The sequence below is a fragment of the Bos indicus genome, chromosome 10 (assembly GCF_029378745.1).
Source record: "Bos indicus isolate NIAB-ARS_2022 breed Sahiwal x Tharparkar chromosome 10, NIAB-ARS_B.indTharparkar_mat_pri_1.0, whole genome shotgun sequence".
NCBI lineage: Eukaryota > Metazoa > Chordata > Mammalia > Artiodactyla > Bovidae > Bos > Bos indicus.
Genome location: NC_091769.1, coordinates 85,952,962 through 85,971,895, shown reverse-complemented (window position 1 = coordinate 85,971,895; position 18,934 = coordinate 85,952,962). Strand labels below are relative to the sequence as shown.

The 18,934-nt window shown below is 44.6% G+C and overlaps 1 protein-coding gene across 1 annotated transcript; it reads right to left on the bottom strand.

The window, feature by feature from the left end:
* DLST (dihydrolipoamide S-succinyltransferase) lies at positions 1 to 18,930 on the bottom strand. The gene is made up of 15 exons (XM_070797881.1): positions 18,777 to 18,930; positions 18,150 to 18,183; positions 15,167 to 15,215; positions 12,602 to 12,657; positions 12,393 to 12,467; positions 12,099 to 12,154; positions 11,487 to 11,598; positions 9,818 to 9,973; positions 9,375 to 9,451; positions 8,400 to 8,497; positions 4,997 to 5,127; positions 3,523 to 3,596; positions 3,137 to 3,220; positions 2,573 to 2,740; positions 1 to 1,586 (listed from the first exon to the last, which is right to left on the bottom strand). Exons 1-15 carry the CDS (start codon positions 18,837 to 18,839, stop codon positions 1,452 to 1,454), a joined length of 1,368 nt encoding a protein of 455 aa, XP_070653982.1. The 5' UTR covers positions 18,840 to 18,930; the 3' UTR covers positions 1 to 1,451.
* Between the last annotated feature and the right edge of the window lie 4 nt (positions 18,931 to 18,934).

The following is an 18,934-nucleotide window of genomic DNA, read 5'->3' as shown; positions in this document are numbered from 1 at the left end:
TTTGCGAACATTTGCCCTTTAATTTGCATTTAAAATCAGTTTTTAAATATTTTAGTTACGTTCTGAATAGTGAAGACGTAGTAGCTGCTGCAGGCACTCAGTACTGGCTCCCACCCCTCCCCCCCCAACCCCCAGGCCTTGCTTCTTCGCTCAAGATACAAATGGTCATTCCACACTAAGTCAATGGCTCCTGGTTGTCAAGGGTCAGCAGCCTCAGGCCTGGATACAGTTGGATACAATGTGATGAAGCCCAGTAACTCTCCTGACAAGATGTGTGCATTTAACCATGCTCCAAAGAATTCCAATGTCGTGCCCAGACCCAAGGCAGTACCTCCGAGGTGACACTGGCCTTTTCCCCACTGTGTACGAGCATCTTGGGCTGGTTTCCACCACAATCCGTCCTGCACCAGACCTGTGTTCTATGGAAGAAGAGCCGAGGCGCCACTCCCGAAGGGCACTGACACAGAAAGGAACAGAACCGCCTCTGCAGCCCACAGGTTTATACCAACGGAATTTAAAAGCTCAAGACAATCCGAGCCAGTCCACAGGAAGTCACCTTCATGCCAGTCTCTACCAGGAGCCGTGTGAGCCCGAGGTTGGGACACGCTCTTGTCTCCCTACCAAGAGGTGCTAGCATCTAAGTGAGGACAAGATGGGATAAACTGCTCCTAGCAGCTGGGAAAGGTCAGCACCACCACAGCTGTGTGTGCTTGGGCCAAAATGGGTCTTCGTGGTGGAGTTATGACGGAGAGTATGAGGGCAGGCCTGGGCTCTGCTCCAATCTCGTTAATAACACATGACCTCAGAATCTGCCCTCTCCCACCTCAACGCTGCCTACTCCCCAGCTCTGCCCCTCCAGATCCCCCAGCATGTGCTTCCTGGAAGAGGTAGAAGAGGCAGCTTTTAGACAATGACAGCTGAGAATGCAGGTGCCACTTAAGCAAAGCAGCACCCCGTGGCCTGTGGTACCTCCACACGGGTGGAATGGAGTGAGGACATGCACAGCCAGGACAGAGGCTGCTCCAAGCCTGGGAGGCAGAGCACCCTCCTAGGCGTCTCTGAAGAACAGACGTTCAAAAGATAGAAACTTAATCACATGGTCCCCGGCAGGTTCCCTATAGTGTACTGGACAGGAAGAAAGCGAAATCATCTCTGTGGAGGGCTAATGGGAGGAAAGGCAGGAATAATAAGGAGCATCCATTAAGGCTCTCTCTCTCCCTCAAGCCTAAGGAAATCAGATATTTGCGCGTAGGAGAGGGTGCAGAGAGGGAGAGAGCCTGGCAGAACACCAAGAGAGACCTGCGACTGCTGGTTACATAGTGCCCTGGTTTCCTTGCTTGAGGCCAACAGCATGTGCCTGTCACCAGGCTAACCTGGGGCCTGTGAGGGGACAGGGAGAAGACCGGTTTTCAGTTCCTGCATGGTTGATGTGTAGGGCACAAGGCTTCCTCCTAAAGGTCCAGTAGGAGGACTCTGGGATCCTCTACCGCTGCCTTAATTTTGCGGAGGAAAGTCACAGCCTCTCTGCCGTCGATCAGCCGGTGATCATACGTCAGGGCCACGTACATCATGGGCCGCACCTCCACCTACAGAGGAGAGAGGTCAACAGGTTTGTCTGCAGTGGTGCAGAGAAAGCCCTGATGAAGGGGGAAGATGACTAAGCACAGCCCACAGGTAAGTCCCCAGGTCCAGAGACTTTCCTACTTTGCTTTGTTGGTTCTAGATACAATGTGTTCAAAGACCAAGCCAGACCCTGAGTGCAAAACTCACATACTCAAAAACAAAAAGCTTAACCCAAGAAAACAGGAGTCTCCTTACAACCGTCTTTAAATAAAAACCATGCTCTGCCCTCTCACTTGTCTGCCATCTACAAGGAAAAGTTCCTCTTCAATTTTGGCTACCTGCAGTTTTTTCTTTCAAGATATAATAATTTTTTTTAACTTGGGGTCCACAAATTCTCTGAAACTCTATGCAAGGTTGGGTATATGAGCATTTTCAGCAGATATCTACAATTTTGGGGTTCAAGGAGTTAGGGACTTCAAAAGGTTCTAAACACAGGGGTCCCAGAAAACATTTTCCTACCAGCATAGCTCGCGGGGCCAGCTCAAGACCCTCTGGCCTCATTCCCTGATTCCCAGGAAAGCTCTGAGCCTCGTCACGACAAGCGGGCAGGCTGGCAGTGGCTCTGCACTGCTGCCCTCCACTTCCCGAGGCAAGGACCACGCCTTCGATGGCACCCCCACACTCCCTAGAGAACGAAGCCTGCTGACTAGTCCCAGATGAAGGAGCAAGCTTTCTCAGCTCCATGGTGCTCAAACCTTAACGTGCCTCAGAACCATCTGTACTCTCTGCTTTACTAGGTCTGGGAAGGGGCCAAGAGTTTGCATTTCCAACAAGTTCCCAGGTGCTGCTGTTCCACACACAATTTGAGAACCAATGCCTTAGCTATTAATTAGAAATGAAGAGATTCAACTTATGCCTGAAATTATAGCAAATCTTTAAGGAGCATTTAGTTAAGACTTCCCTCACCTCATCATGTAGCTGCTGGGACATTAATGGTGATGGTTCATACCTTGCCTCCTATGACCACTGGCCTATCAACGATGGCATGCATGCCCAGGATGGCAGACTGAGGGGGGTTGATGATGGGTGTTCCAAAGAGCGAGCCAAAAACACCTCCATTGCTGATGGTAAAAGTACCACCATCCATATCTTCAATGGCAAGTTCATTCTTCCGGGCCTAAAAACAGATTTTACAATTGAAAGGTAATGTCAACTCAGCTCCCTCCACCTAAAGGAAGTCCAGAAGGCTCACATCTGAGATCAACGGTCCAAGTTCTAGCTTTAACTGAGATAGATGCCTGTGACTAGTTACAGGCCAGAGGAAAGGACTCCGGGACCTTTCCTTTTCCAAGCAGGTTTAACTGGATGAGATGAGATCTTCACTCACAAGAGCACCATAAGCTCCACCAGAGCCGTACTTCAGCTCTCGCACGTGACTGCCGTTCTCAGGGGCCACGTTCTCCTTTCACAACAAAGGGAGGCTCTAGCTCCCTGAGCACCGCTCACTGGCCCAGCCTTCCCAGGCTCTCTTCCATGACCTGCCCTGCAGCTCACATACACCCGTCCATTTTACCTTCTCTCCCAGTTCACTGATGGTTCGCTCAATATCGGCATAATTCATTGTTTCCACATTCCTGATGACGGGAACAACCAGACCCTGATGAGAGTAAAAAGTTCTTTTCAGGTGTAAATTAACAGTACCCATTATAGTTACAACTCTCTTGATTCAAGCCAAAGGTCTCCCCGCCCCAGAGTATCTTACTCAATGTGATTAACGTAGTCTAAAATATTTAGACTTGCAAAAGATAGAAGAATGTGGTATGGTCAAAAACAGATTTATTCTTCAAACAACTCCCTTCTAGAAAAACGAAAGTACAGAAAAAAGTCTCTCAAGAGGTCTGCTTCTTCAAATGGGTAAGAGTCAAAGACCAGAGCTCCCCACTTCTTGCTCCAACATACCCGAGGGGTGGCCACCGCAACGCTGATGTCAATATAATCCCTATACACCACCTCTTTGGTTGCATCGTCAATCACTATGAGAGAGAAGACACACGTTACATACAACTCCCCAGGCCGAGGCTAGCGAGGCAACATTTGCATTAATAGAGTAAAAGTCCGAGAGGCTTCGTACGGTGTGGACTGACCAGCCAGCACAAAAACCGCCGCATTACAAGTAGCAGCCAGCACCCCTCTTACTCCCGCGCCAACCAAGCCTAACTTCTCCCAAGTGTCCTGACTAAGCACAGGAGCATCCGTCTCCTCGGCAGCCCTGAGAAGGATCGGTACACGGGCTAACACAGGGTAAGTATGTGCCCAAGTTCTCGTTCACCAGCTCTACTCCAGCCCTCCCTCAGCTAATGGCAGGTTTAAAAGTGCCCCCCAGAAAGAGCAAGTTAGTAAAGGAAGTGGAAGTGGGGGGATGTCACCCATTCTGCTGCTCAGTCGCAACAAGGAGCGAGGGAAGCCTCTTTCCAGAAGACTCAGTAGGAAGTGGTGTAGTCTGTCTTTAATATGCTAGCCTGAGAGAGCAAATCAATAGCTAAGAATTTAGGTCTGATGCTCATGAGAAAATACAGGCTTGAGAATCTTTTCCATAGGAATTCTATGTTGTTTTGTAGATAAGACATCCCGGAAAAGCAAATAAAGTGAGAAAGAGGCCAAGGGAACTCTAAGAAACGCCTACATGTATGGGCAGGCAGAAGAGATGGAGAGAGTCATCAGGACGCCTAAGAATGGAAGAAGTGCAGAGGTTTCACATTTGGATGAAACGAAGCCTTCCCCTACCTGAGGGTGCGCCACTTGGCGGAAGGGGTTAGGACTTCTATTTCTAGACCTTTCGGGACCCTGCACGCTGACGGCTGCAAAAGTACCCATGTCCTCTAATCTTCTAAGGACACAGAGAATTGTCTCAGTGGAGAAGAGAACTGCTTGTTAAGTCAACATTTCAACGATGTAGGTGAGGAAAAAGGAAGGAAAATGAGCATCAAGCCCACAAAAGAGGGGCCAAGCCCAAGGCCTTCCAATGAAGTCCACTGACCAGAAATCAAAGGTCACCCTGGAGCTATGCCAAATATAGAAGTCAGGTCCCATTGTGGGAGGGTGGGCACCAGCCACAACATGAAGTTTCCACACTGACATGAGAAACTTGGAGAAATGGACTGGCTCAGAACTGCCTGTCGCCAGAGCAGCTGCCAAGCTCTGCACTGGGAAGGGAACCTGTTCTGTCCAGCTGGTGGGGAGGAAGCACTCTTGATGCCCATTCAGGAAGGTCAGTCCAGAAATCCCTAAGAAAGGTACTCAAGTTCTCACACATCTGAAATAAGAAGCCTCAGTTGGAGGACCATCGTCTTTGTGTCTTGAGCGTGGGGGAGAATTTCTGTATTTATACACATACCTCCAGGACCTCTGTTGATTCTGGCCACCACAAACTCACCTGCATTTACCACAGGCTGCTCCTGCAAGGCAAAGGCTGAGGCCTTCACAAATGCTGACATGAAGCCTAGTTTGAGGTTATGTTTCTTCAGAAAAGCATCTTTGTGCCGAGCCCGCATCTCCTGGATATTACTGCAAGAACACATTACAAAACAAACTGACCACAAAAGACACCTCAATTCTGACTTTCACACTGGTTTCTAACTCCAGGCATACAACTGGGTAACGTTTTCCCTTATTCTGGACCATCTAAGTTCAAGTTTTGAAATAGTCCACTAGAGGTTAACACAATTACTTCATTCCTTTAAAAACCTAGATCCAAGGGAATCAGATCCACTCTATGTAAGGACATTTTAATGCTCCAGAAGTCAGAGATTATGTGACAGACAAAATGAATGAGTTCATACAGCACATCAACAGCTTCACCCTGGACAAGAAAGTGACTTCTAGCTACACTGAATTCATGAGCTATCTACTCTGAAAATAGTTTTGGTGTTTTTTTTCTTAAAAGCATAAAGTCCACAAAATAAGCACCATTCTTTTTATTAAACAGGCTTCCCTGGTGGTTCAGATGGTAAAGAATCCGCCTGCAATTCAGGATACCCAAGTTCAATCCTCTGGTTGAGAAGATCCCCTGGATAAGGGCATGGCAACCCACTTCAGTATTCTTGCCTGGAGAAGTCCATGGACTGAGGAGATTGGCAAGCTACAGTCCTTGGGGTCACAACGAGTTGGACATGACTGAGCGACGAACTTTTTCATTAAATATTTCTTGTTTATTTTCAAAATACCACCAAACCTAATTATGACTTCCTTGTGACATTCCTAACAAATGAAAACAAATAAAACCCCAAACCACACAGGTGCACAGGTTTCATGTGAGCAAAAGCAGTCTTGACTACCTATGGATGGATACAATCCAGTGTTGTGTTAAGCTCATGAGGAAGTCAGTATATTCATGGATCTCCCCAGAGTGAGCAGTTCCATCTGCTTGGTTCCTTCAAATGGGCACTAATACCCACCACACATGGTGGTCAATGCAAGACACCAAGACATAGCTAATACACAGTTCTTGCCCTTAAAATTAATTTAATGGACATAGTTTCCTTGGTAATTAGAAACATGTGTGGACCTAAGCTTTTTAAAGTATAAGCAGCAAGGCTACTGGGAAACCTCTGCAGTGTGACCAGTCTTTGTTCTTTTGGGGCTGGTTTTTCACGAACATACAACACATATACTGGAGTTAGTGGGAAATGGCTTTCCCATCATTTTGCTGCAGAAATCTCCGTATTTATGGGAAGACAGTTGCATGATGGAAATTGAATTTAACTTTATCTCAGGCCCAAATGCTCAGTTTTCTCTTTCTCCCTATAATGGCTTAATCTGACATTAGCACGAAAGATAAGATGGTATAACTTTAACTCCCCTCTTTAGACCTCTTGTTTTTTAAAACGGAAGTTTTCCTAGGGGGACTGATTGGGTTTAAAATGTTTGTTTTCCTGAGTCTAACTACATTTAGTGCTAGGATTACCACCCTAAAGACATTACTGGTTCCCAAGACACAAGAGCTGCAGAAGACGGAAAGAGAAGCGATAAACATCTCTGCTCTCAAAACTGCCCAAATGCTATTGTCTGGTCATTAAGTAGTTTCTATTTCAGAGTTCTGTCCTTGGAGGCAGAGGCTGGGACAACAGGGGAGAGGAGGAGGTCTCAGAAAGGCCCCTTATGGGTTAGCTGATCAGCACAAGACCCAAAGGGCACTCAATCTAAACCAGATTACTGACTGCAGAGGGACCCCAGGCCATCAGTAAGTGACACCTCGATTAGCTGCTGAAAGGAGATCCAACTACTGTACTTACTTTCCAATCAAAGCTGTTGGGCCAACTGCATCTTTCAAGGCCACAAATATTTACATGTTTTGTCTTAAGGAATTGGGTAGAATTTCAAAATCCAATTCAATTTGTGTACAATTTGGCCCTAATGCACTGAAACATAAGCTGCAGCCTTTGTGACTCATTAGTCAAGGTCCTTCCCTGCATCCTATGGATACAAGAGAAATCTTTGGCTTGGATGACATCTAGTCTTTTGGGGAAGCTTCACAATAGAATGGATGACATCCAGTGAAATGGACCACAGAACCCTGCTCTGTGAACAATGCTACAGCATGCTGTCACTAAACCATCTCCCTCTCTACATTTTTCAGACCCTTTCCAAAGGAAACCATTTACCCTAGTGAAATGCAGATTAGCAGACTAAGCACTTGGGATAAAAAGAAGCAAAGAGATGACCTAAAGACTTGATGACTTTACTTCCTGTATTAGATATGAACTCTTAACCTGGCCCTTAAAACATTCTGAAATATGGATGCAACTTTCTTTACCATTCTTTCCTACACATCTTCCTCACAGTGATTGTTTCTCAGATGTGTCCTGTACTTTCCTATCTGTGCCAGGTCCATACTGTTAACATCTTCTGGAATGACCTTCCTCCATTACATCAAAATGTGAATCGTTAAGGCCCCTTAAAGATCTTTTTCTCCAGGAATCCTTTTCTGACTCCTACCTCCACCTCAAAAACAAACAATCTCATTCTCTCCTCCACCTCACACTTTTTGTATTTTTCTGATACTTGTTTTTCTAGATTTTACTTTGCATTTATCGAACAAGATGGTAGCTCCAGGCTAAGCGTTCTTTATCACTCATCTTTGCATTCCACCAAAATATAGTGTAATATATTGTGCACAGTAAGCACTCAAAAACCGTCTGTTGACTTTAACTACAATCTCTTCCCTATACCTGTAAACAAAGTCTTGCAGAAGAAAAGTGAGTCAACAATTATCTTACTATAGAAATGGGCTTACTGAATCAGCACCTTTGGTTAATATTCTGAGGTTTCTGTCTTTAAAAGCAAAACTTGCTTCCCATTTCATTATCGAAGTTGGAAAAGGTGAAAGATATGAAAAGCCTGTGCCTTTCTACCCACTCAATCCTGAGTCGCTTAGGAACACACATAAGGAGCAGTCACAGTGAGAAGGAAGCAGGATATGGCCCCCTGACTCTGGGCATGCTGTCAAATGATTCTCCATCCTGAATGGGAGCCTTGTTGGCCTGACTCCCCTCTCTCTACTTGTTAACAGTGATCATTAGAGTTTAAGACTATTACCAGCCTCGTTTATCAGAAATCACAAGATTCAGGTATAAATCTACAAGGCTAAGTTTTTTAAGTCACAGAGGAGGCAGGCATAGTATTAGGAAAGTCAATCAGAGAATGAAACCAGTGGGTCACTCTGTGTAAGTCAAGAAACAGTGCAAAGAAGTACTTCTTTCCTGTTAAGTTAGTTTTGGGCAAGTTCAAGTATTTTACAAGAAAAAGAGCACAGGGAGGAGGAGGACTAGAGCTCTCACCTCATGTCAATCTCATTGAAAGTGGTGAGCATCGCGCAGGTGTTCTGAGCCTCCTTCAGACGCTGGGCGATGCGTTGCCGCATCCTGTTCATCTTCTCCTGAAAGGGAGAGTGCGACAAGTATTGCCAACCTGGTGTCTTTGGGCCTAGCCCTCCCACTTAGTCTGCAGGAGCACTGGGCTTGCTGGGAGGGGATAATTAAGGACTGTAGTATCTAAATACAGAAAGAGATCCAGGCTTCCTCTTTCCTGTGGTGGCTTGCTCCTCTGAGCAAAAACAAGGAAATACAGATTAAAAACTACTCACTCTGATGTGCCCTGAAGTCTGATGAAGAATAGAGGCCCAGGAAATGGTTTGGTTTATAAACCAAAACCAATTTATGGAAAGGAAGAGTGTGTGGTGTAGGGCTAGCCAGCCCAAGAGTCATTATAGACAAGGCAATTTCTGGTGATAAAGACTTGCATGAGAATAGCTACTTGTGGAATGGAAACTCAGAAGCAACACATTTTTCAGGCTATCGTATTTTTATGAGGTATTCTCAGGCAGAGGAACCCACACTCTTGACCATACTTCCTTGAGGTTTTATGTCTGCCCCTGACTGCCACTGGGCAGCCCTCAGCTAAGCATCCCGGAAGAACAGGAATAGAGCTCGCTAAACCACCTCTCTGAAGTGTGGGAGGGAGGAGACGCGTTACCAGGCTACCATCCCCTGTATGCACCTTTCTCACCCACAGCACTTCAGTGGTAGCACGAGAGAGGGAAAAAACCAGTGGACAAGTGTTCAGAAGACCTCCAGTTCCAGTCTTTTCATTTGACGGTCACGTGAATGAACAAGTCATTTCCTAAAATGAATTTCCTTGCCAGGCCAAGGGAATCAGCTGCCGGCCACTCAAAGGCAGGCAGAGCATACCCATATTTTATTAATCTCAACACTGCTCCTCGGCTTCTTTCTTGGAAGTGGTCCTTAGAGGCTTACCCGATGTTCTGAACGCAGACCTACACCAGCTCCTGCCTCAGCTCTTGGAGGGGCAGCGGTGGGTTTTACAGCAGACACTGTAAATGAGAGCAGGTGCACTGCATCAGACAATGAGAAACATTTACTCGAGTATATGCCCATGCTTTCACACTGCACTTGTCACTTACGTGTCAAGGTATGCTGAGATACATCAGTATCACTCCTACTTCACAAATAAACAATCTGGTCAGAGAAGTTAAATAACTAGTCTAAGGTCACACAGCTATACACAGAAAGCTGAGATGCAAACTCAGGTCTTCTGATACAAAGTCTAAAGTTTCTTTTACAATGCAGCCAATGAAACCTGTCCAGAGCCATAATTAGTCTGACTTTGCCCTCTGAGGGAATGTGGCATTAGATGAGATGGTCTCCCGTAGAAAGACACATGGGAGGCAGAGGCTTACCTGGTTTGCTAGTGAGCGGCTGTGAGGGCGAGGGCACAGGTGGCATCTGGGTGGGTATAGGTGCTGCAGGGGGAGGAGGAACAGCAGACACTGTGGGTTCTGCTTTTGGGGCTGCGGCAGCAGGGGCTGCAGCTGGCTTGGCCTTAGCAGGAGCAGCTGGAAAACAAGAAAAATAGATGCCATTGGCACTATGTGGAATGGAAAGCAACCAAACTGCAGATACTAAGTAGAATTTAGCAGCAAAAGCTCTCTTTCTCATCAGTTAACAAATGCTTCCTGAGTACCTTCTATACGCGTAAGGCTATGAGATACACAGAGTGACTTAAGGCACTGTTCTTTCCCCAGGACTCCTAAACATCCTACATAAGATAACTGGCTGAATTCAGCTGCCTTCCTGATTGCATAAATGTCTATTAGTCATCAAATTCAGCCAGTACTTTCAAAGCACCTAAGTCAATGGTAATAGACTTCAAAGCAAAAAAACCCCAGCAATTTAAGATGTTGAAACACACACATAAAAGTAACAACTTTCCAGGTACAGTAATACTGATTGTCTCCTATGTCTCCTATTTTAACATCACATGTGGAAAAACTCTTAACTATTAAAAAATAAACACTTAAATAATCAAGGACACATTTAGACTTAAGAGTTCAAAGCATTTTATCTAGAATAACTCTCAGAAACCAATGAGGTGGTCAAGCAATGAAATTCACAACTTTAAATATTTTTTTATTTTACCCATTTGAATATCACCATCTGGGTTTATATTTAAATCAGAAGAACACCCTCTTAAGGAATGGTCAGAAGATGAAATTCTCCAACTAGAAGAATCAATCTTATTCCCTAGTCTTCTACTTGTGTAGAAGTGTACACAAGTGTATGTTCTTTCCATTCTGGGCTTCTGATCTTAACCTGATCAAACTTAATGAGGCCATCTACAATCTTTCTGCTTAACTATCTTAACCATGAATAGACTTTAGTAGTTACAGCATTTAACTAAGAATCAAAAGTTTTCTTCCCTAATCTCTAATACACTGACTATAAGATCCAATATAAATTCATTTCCTTATTTCTTCCCAAGAAAAATTCAACCCTCCCTAAAAAACGTTGTGACAGAACAGATGTGAAAAAACTACTCCAAAATTCTCCCTAATAGACATGATGAAACACTGTTTCTTCTCACTTTAGAACAGTGGCTGCCAGCCCTGGCTGTGTATCAGAATCACTTGGAGAGTGTTAAAGACAATAACAAAAACTATGATAGATAACCAGGATCTGAAAACCCCAGATTTAATATATTAGAATCCCTTGGCCTCAGAATCTGGACATTCGTGTTATTTTTAAAGCCCCCATGTGACTCTGCTGCCAGGGTCAGGGAAGGGGACAGGAAAAAAAACACTCTCTCTAGAATCTTCTTCCTTCCTATTTAAGAAAAGGTCCAGCACCAAAAAGAACACTACTGTGAGGTTTCTTTTCTTAATACCCTTTTCTTCTAAAACTTGACATTTAAAGTTCACACTATACATATATCTCTCTCCTCTTACTGCCTCACTAAAGGCAGAGGGAATGCAAAATGGTATTTGATGTATCAAGAATTAGTATATTATGCTCAGCCCCAATTCCAAGGGGGAACACTGGAGACCTTGACAACCAGGAGAACTTCTTTACCGCCAGTTTTCCTGAGTGTGAAAAGAGGAGTGCCTCCTTCTACTTTTCCCCCATCAGGTACCAAAAGAGCTTCAATCACGCCATTTGCTGGTGACGGAACCTGCACAGAGGTCTTCACAAGGAAGACAGATGGAGAAAGAGTCCAAATGTTTACTCAGCATTAGAAAATTAATTGTACAGAATCGCAAATGAGTCACAAGAGTTGCAACACAGATACACAAGACCCTGCATAAACATCAAGGCCACACTTTCAGAGTAAGAGTAATCAATGCTACTGTGAAGATGCACCTTGTCTGTCCTTTCTCAGAAACATTAAAGCAAGATTCAGTTAGTGTGTTGCCAAGTGATACATAAAAAACAACTGGAAACAGTTCATGTATACACACACAAAAGCTACAAAACTAAAGCTACTAAAGTACATAGTACATACACCTAGAACAATCTAAAATTAAAGGTTAAATGCTTTTTTTTTTCTTTTTACTGAGCTATTCCAACAATTTTACTGAGGCAGCTAACAATTATCTTCAAACAACAACTAAGTCCCTGTTCCTTTCATTAGGTTAAAACACCAAGGGGAGACCATGAAAGATGGCACCAATAGGGCAAGCCTACCTTGTCAGTTTCAATCTCACAAACCACTTCATCTTCTGCAACTGTGTCTCCAACAGCTGAAAAGACAGTCAAAGGCTACCTGTTAGGGGTGAGCAGTGGGTAACAAGAAAACTAGCCACAAAATCCCCTTTGGCAGGTGTTACAGGACCCCTTTCCTACAAGCCAGGGGAAAGTACACTGCATGTAAAGAAGAGTGGAGCCATAGGTTCCACTGATTATCATGGAGGTAAGGGGAGTAAAGGGGACTTTTCAAAAGTATTTAAACTTAACAAGTGAGAAGGCAGTAAATCTTACCTTTCTCCCACCTGACATCCCCCTCTGTGACAGATTCTGCAAATGCTGGGGTTTTGACTGTAATCACATCATCCTCTAGGAAAAAAGGGGAGGGGGGGAAATCACGCAGTCCATATTTCTCCTTTTTTTTCTGCCATTAAATTCAGTCAATTGCTATTCTTCTCATTAAAATTCCATTCCCAAGAATGCAGGGTGCTGAAGGTACTTACTGCACACAGCTGTAGTTCTAAAGAAGCGAACGCTGAAGATATTACTGCTGTTAATGCTACAAAACAAACATAAAAGTAAACTCCTTTAACAGGTGAATCACTCACATTTTAGTCTAGATAAGGCATGAGAATCACCTTCCCTTTATTTTTAATTAATTTTTATTAGAGTACAGTTGATTTACAATGTTGTGTTAGTTTCTGCTGTATAGCAAAGTGAGTTAGTTATACAAATATCCACTCTTTTTTAGATTCTTTCACCTTCCCTTTAAACCAGTGATTCTTGACTAGGAGTGGCCATCACTGTTACCTGGGGAACTTTTTCAAAGCATACCTGTCTAGGCCCCATTCCCAGAGACCCTGACTCAGCAGGTCTAGAGTAAAGCCTGGATTACTTGGGTGCCTCAAGCAGTGAGGCCCTTGGGTGAGTGAAATGTGCTGCAGTGAAATGCCAGCTCTTCCAGAACAGACTTACATTTGCATCTTTGAAGAAAAAGACAGCGTCTTGGTCCTTTGCATAATCACAAAAGGACTCAGCTTCCTGATTAGGTTTTTTCTTAACTAAATCCATGTAAGATAAAACTGTGTGCCCTCAGGGTACTTGCCACTTGCCACTTTAAAACAGAATTTCTGTTTATGTGATTATAGATTTAGATAAGACAGCAAGATGAAAGTAAAACAAGGTGTTATATGCAAAATAAACAAAACAAAACAAACAAACAAACCCCACTGAAAACCTCATAATCTCCTGTTCTCCTGCCAGAAAGCAGCACATCAGTCCACTCTGGACTCATTCAAGAGGAACCGCAAAAGAGCAAGGTATTCTCTGATATGGCACTAACTTGAAATAATGTAACCTGGAGAATGATATGACTTTGTATGCATAAAGCCATGAACAGTGGTTACCACTGGAGATGGGAAAACGTTGATATATATGCTATCTGTGGTTATCTGTCACATACACACATTTTGGAAGAGTGATTTGGACTTCAGGACTGTCTGAATATTCTACAACTAGCACCTTTACAATAAAAAGTGAAACAGATTTAAGTTGCCTTTGGTATTTTTAAGTTCTGTGTAAAATCAAGGGAAAATGTGTTATTAAAAAAAATACAGAACACAAAGTGTCCTGCATAAAAGTTTCCAACCATGTATGGATACACGTTCATGGGCAAGAACTAACGGGTAATGTGTCAATGCAGAGACTGCTCTCTGAGGACACCCAGAACCTGGCACATCAGCTATCTCTGGGAATAGGAATGTAGTAGCACAGGAGAACAGGATAAAATCTTCTCATGCACACTCTTTTTACTTTTCAACCATGTAAATGTGTAACCTATTAAATAAAAGCATAAAACCAAACATAGTTTTACAATAAAAGATTTTTAGTAAAACAGGTACCTTATTCACAGAAAAAAGACAAAATACAATACAAAAACAGTTACTAGATTAGAGTAATACCCTAATCTGTGATCCTCATCATTCAAAGTTTAGGGGTTTTTAAAATAATTTACTTTCAAATAGTTATTTGTTTTATTTATTGCATAGGATTTGTGGTCGCTCTAATTTTCATTTAAACTATAGATGAGAAACACAGTTTGACACTCCCTAAATAATTTTTAATTTTCAAAAGTATTAGATGTTAACAATAGTAAACTTAGAAAGACCAAAAAGAACATTTACAATGGGACTATACCATACAATACAAAAGGAATAATTTTATAACCTGCTTTTTCCCACTTATAGAATGAACATATAACACAGCATAGCCTAACCAACCCATTGCTGTTTGACCATTCTGAGAAACACAGGTACACCAGGAGTTCAGTACAGATTCCTAGAAATGGGATTGCTAGATCAAAAGGTACACACAGTTCAAAGACTTATGAATGCCAAATTGACACTGTAATACACAGTGAAGAAGGAGCAATCTGCTGACCCTTCATTTTGAAGATTCCACCTATAGAGAAAAATAGCTTGATGGCTGCTCAACAGGAAACTAAAGAGCGTCCTCTTACAACCACCCTGAAAATATTTGGAAGCAAAGAAGCATTAAGCAACATTCATAAGCAGAAGTTAATCTGAAACACACATGGGTGGCCTCTCTCCAAAATTTGCATTATGTAACAGTAGCATTCATTCCCTCTACACTAGTCAAAGTCCCAGGACTTAAATGACTAGTCTCTTGCTTTTACTGTTTCTAAAATGCGTAACTATGCAACCAAAAGGATGCTCTTAACCTCCACAATAAACATAACCTCCAGTCCTTCAGCTTCACTTGTATCCAACCAGAATATTTAGGAGCACCCTTCTATCAATTTCCATAAAAAGAGGATTCCAGCTCCACTTTCACTATAATCTGAACACCTGGTCCTGACACACTCCTGGTCCAATACTTCACATGGGGCTGAAGCTCAGGCTCATATCATAAATTAACATCAAGGTCAGGTCGAGGGACTCAATATAACCAGCTTGATTACTAGGCTTGAAAGACAGGAAAGAAAGCAGATGGTCAAACTGGTGTCAATACCCCGGGTCCACATATCTGTGCTCCCCAGTGATACTTACACAGTCTTCCTGCTGTCAGGGTAACCTGGTCCCTGACATAAGGAGATCCCTGCAAGAAACAAAACAACTCTTAACCAACAACTCTTTATCTCATACAGGATACCTGCTGGGAATGGAGAAGAAGTTGTGCACCCCCTAACTCAGAGAGAGCAGGATCAACAGCAGGCAATAATATAATCTGTATCACACAGAGTCCTGTCTCTTAAACTTTTCCACCATAGTAATCGTAATGGCAGAGAATAACGGGTATGTGAGACTGCAGGGAATGGGTTTGAAGAAGAAAGGGGAGAATTCTATAATCTTATTTATCTCGAAATTCATAAACTTTCATTATCCCTGTATGTTTTCATGATAGAATGCCTCTACTTCCCAAGTTTTCAAATACAATTGAAGCCTGAAGGAGACACATGATAGCTTATCCTGTGACTCCACACAGCCTGGTGAAGCAGTGGAACGTTTGGCCAGAGTTTGTTTCCCTGGTTACTTAAAATGCACTGAGCTGGAAGTCTTGTTGCCTGAATCCCAACAGCAAAGACTAGGCTACTTCAGGCCCTAGGTCTTCAGCTTGCTCAAGCAAACTATTACACCTCCTTTCCGTTTATTGCCTTCCCACTCTTGCTGAGACCTTCCATTCTGGTCACACTTAACAAGGTGAGAGCCTCTTTCTGCTCTACCAATTGTCCTTATTACAAATAACCGCACTGCTGCAACAGACAACTAATTACTCTATCTGCTTCACCTGATTATATTCTTTCATGTGTCTTGTTTTTTCAGATCAAAAACAACTCTTGCTGAACCATGGGCACAGGAAATACCAACTGGAAGACAATTCTCTCTTGTCCCAGCTTCCCACAAACATCCTCAAGGTTTCAGTCACGTAAGTCACCTCTTTATGTCCAATAGCCAACAACTATAGTACAAATCCCAAACACAGCATGTATATGAGCTTGCAGCAAGCAAGCAGCCCATACTGATTTTTGGAACTCTAATTCCACTTTAGAGTTTATCCTACAGCAAGTTTCATTTATACAGTGCTTTAGAATTTATAAAAAGCTTTCACATAATGACCTCATTTTGATTTTCATCTAACACTCCCTGATGTGGAATGACCATTGCCATTATTCTCATTTCATATATAAGGAGGGCTTTTGGAGGTTAAGTGACTAGCCCAAGGAGAAGCCCTGAACCACAGCACAAAAAGCAAGAACAAGGCTCTTCTCATTGTCCTGCCAGTCTATAAAATGGAGAAAATGTTTACTGACATTTTTCAAAATTTCAAGGTAAAGAGTTTATTACTGAGAGTCCCCTATGAGCTAACACTGTGCTAGGTTCTTATGATCTCATGACTGTAAGGATAAAGTCCAAAAACTTTACACATTCCTGTCCAGCCCTTCCAGACAAGCTTCTTTTCCATTTCTATGACTGGTCATGTCTCTTCCTGTCTGAAAACTTTGCATAAGCCATTCCCTTTGCCTAGAATATCGTTCTCTTGGCCAACTCCTATATATTCTCCAAGACTTGGCATAAATGTCACTTCTCTGGGGAAGCCTTTACTGATGGTGCCACCTCACTCTCCACCCTCCCAAGCCTGGCTATATCATCCCACCCCCTACTTCTCTTTCACAGTAATCACAATGTAATTATGTACTTATGTAATTAAGGGTACTTATGTACCCTCCTGGAGGGTAGAGACCACCTCTATCCCTGCCACCTAGCATACTGTCTGGCTATGTAGTAAGAATTCAACAAATAATCTATTCATTATGAGTAAATGATTGGAGAAGGCAATGGCACCCTACTCCAGAACTCTTGCCTGGAAAATCCCATGGATGCAGGAGCCTGGTAGGCTGCAGTCCATGGGGTCACTAAGAGTTGGACACGACTGAAGCGAGTTGGCAGCAGCAGCAGCATGAGTAAATGATAATATGATGGGGTAGGAGTTCAGGCTGAGGAGCAGACCCGGCTTGACCAATAGTTGGCAGAGTGACCTTGGTCAAGGCACTTAACCTCTCTTAGCCTTGAGTCATACATTTGTAAAATAGAGAAAATATTTATTTTACTGTTTCTTGATGAGTAACTGAAAAAATGCACAGAAAGCACTCAAAACAATACTTGGCGCATAGAATGCCCATAAGAAAATCAACTCATTCAACGAATATTTATGCCAGGCATATAAAAAATTATTGGGATAAAAACCTGAATTCTTTCCATTCATCTCTCTACCATCTTCTATCTCATACCACTCTCTCCCTCAACCAAAATGCTCTGGCCAAATCACCTCTTATGCTAGTTCCAAAATACTGATGAGCGCTTTCCTTCCTCAAGGACTTTATACATGTCATTCCCTTTCCTTCTCCTGCTCTTCATCTGGATGGCCCCTGTCCTGTCACATCCTCTGGGTCACAGCTTCAGTGTCCAGCTTCATTTGTTTCCTTTTCAGCATTCATGATAGTCCATCTGTTGAGCAATTTACATATTGTCTTTCCCTAACTAGGTTGTAAGCTCCCGGAGGGTGAGAAACCCACCCCCACCCGCCCCCCCTTCACTGCTGTATCCCTTGTGAGTGCCTAGCAGCACAGGTGCCTGACACTGAGAAGATACTGAGTAACTATGTGCTAAATGAACAAACGACAGCTGTTACTAAATAGCATTTGGGGTGGCTTCCAGTGGCTAGGACTCGGCACTTCCAACCAATGCGGGGCGTGGAGGGTAGGTGGCGGGTGGCGAGGATGGGGGGGCGGCGATCCCCGTTCCATCCCTGGTCGGGGAACTAGATTCCCAAGTGCCTCAACTAAGACCTGGTGCAGCCAAATACACCAATAATTTAAAAAAAAAAAAAAAAAAAAGCGTCTTTTGTTTCGCTCCTCTCTCTCTCTCTCTGAACACGAGGCGGAGAAACACAGGCACCCGATTTCCTCACACGCGGCTCTGCCCAGGAGGAGGAGAGAGCATTTTTAGGGGACGGCAAAAGGGCAGAACTTACCAGGCAGGGAACGTCTCACTAGAGGGCAGTTCCCCTGTTGAGAAAGAAGACGTCGGTCACCCGAGACGAAAAGTGAGGGAGGAAACAGCTTTTCCAAGTACAGACTTAAAGCTGCCCCCGGGACTGGTGACAGGTAACCTCGGGCCTCCTTCCAAAGGCAAAGGCTACAGCAACAACGCGGGCGGGACGCCGGGCCTGCCAGACTATCTCAACCTTCCCCCACGGGAGTGATAACCCACTGGCTTTTTAACAGATTAGAAAAGAGGCCCCCGGATCCAGTCGGGGGCTTCCGCGGCGCCCCCCGCCCCCGAGCTCTAATAGAGTCTGGTGTCCGGGCGGGCGCGGTTCTGGGCGGCTCCTCGGCCGGCGCGGACTGAGGGTGGGGTCGGGCAGGGGCGCGGCGCCTGCGGCCGCGGGAAAGGCGCCCGGCCGCTAGGCTCCGCAAGACGCCCCGGAGGCGACAGCGGCTCCGGGCCGCCCAGCTCCGCGGCGGCGGCCTCCGCGTCCCGGTGCCCTTGGTGCCCGGCCTGGCCGGCGCGCCACGCCCCTTGTCGTCCCCACCCCACCCCTGTCTGCCCGCCGGCGACTTTCTCACCCGCCGGGGGTCCCGGCCCGGTCGGACCGTACCTTCTGGAAGGCGGACAGCGAGCGGCTGAACGCCCGGGACGCGCAGCGGGACCGGGACAGCATCACGGCGGCGGAGCCGAGGGCGGGCGGACACCGGATATCGGGCCCGGCAGCAACCGGAAGCGGGGCGGGCCGCGGCACCCGCTGCTCGGGGAGAG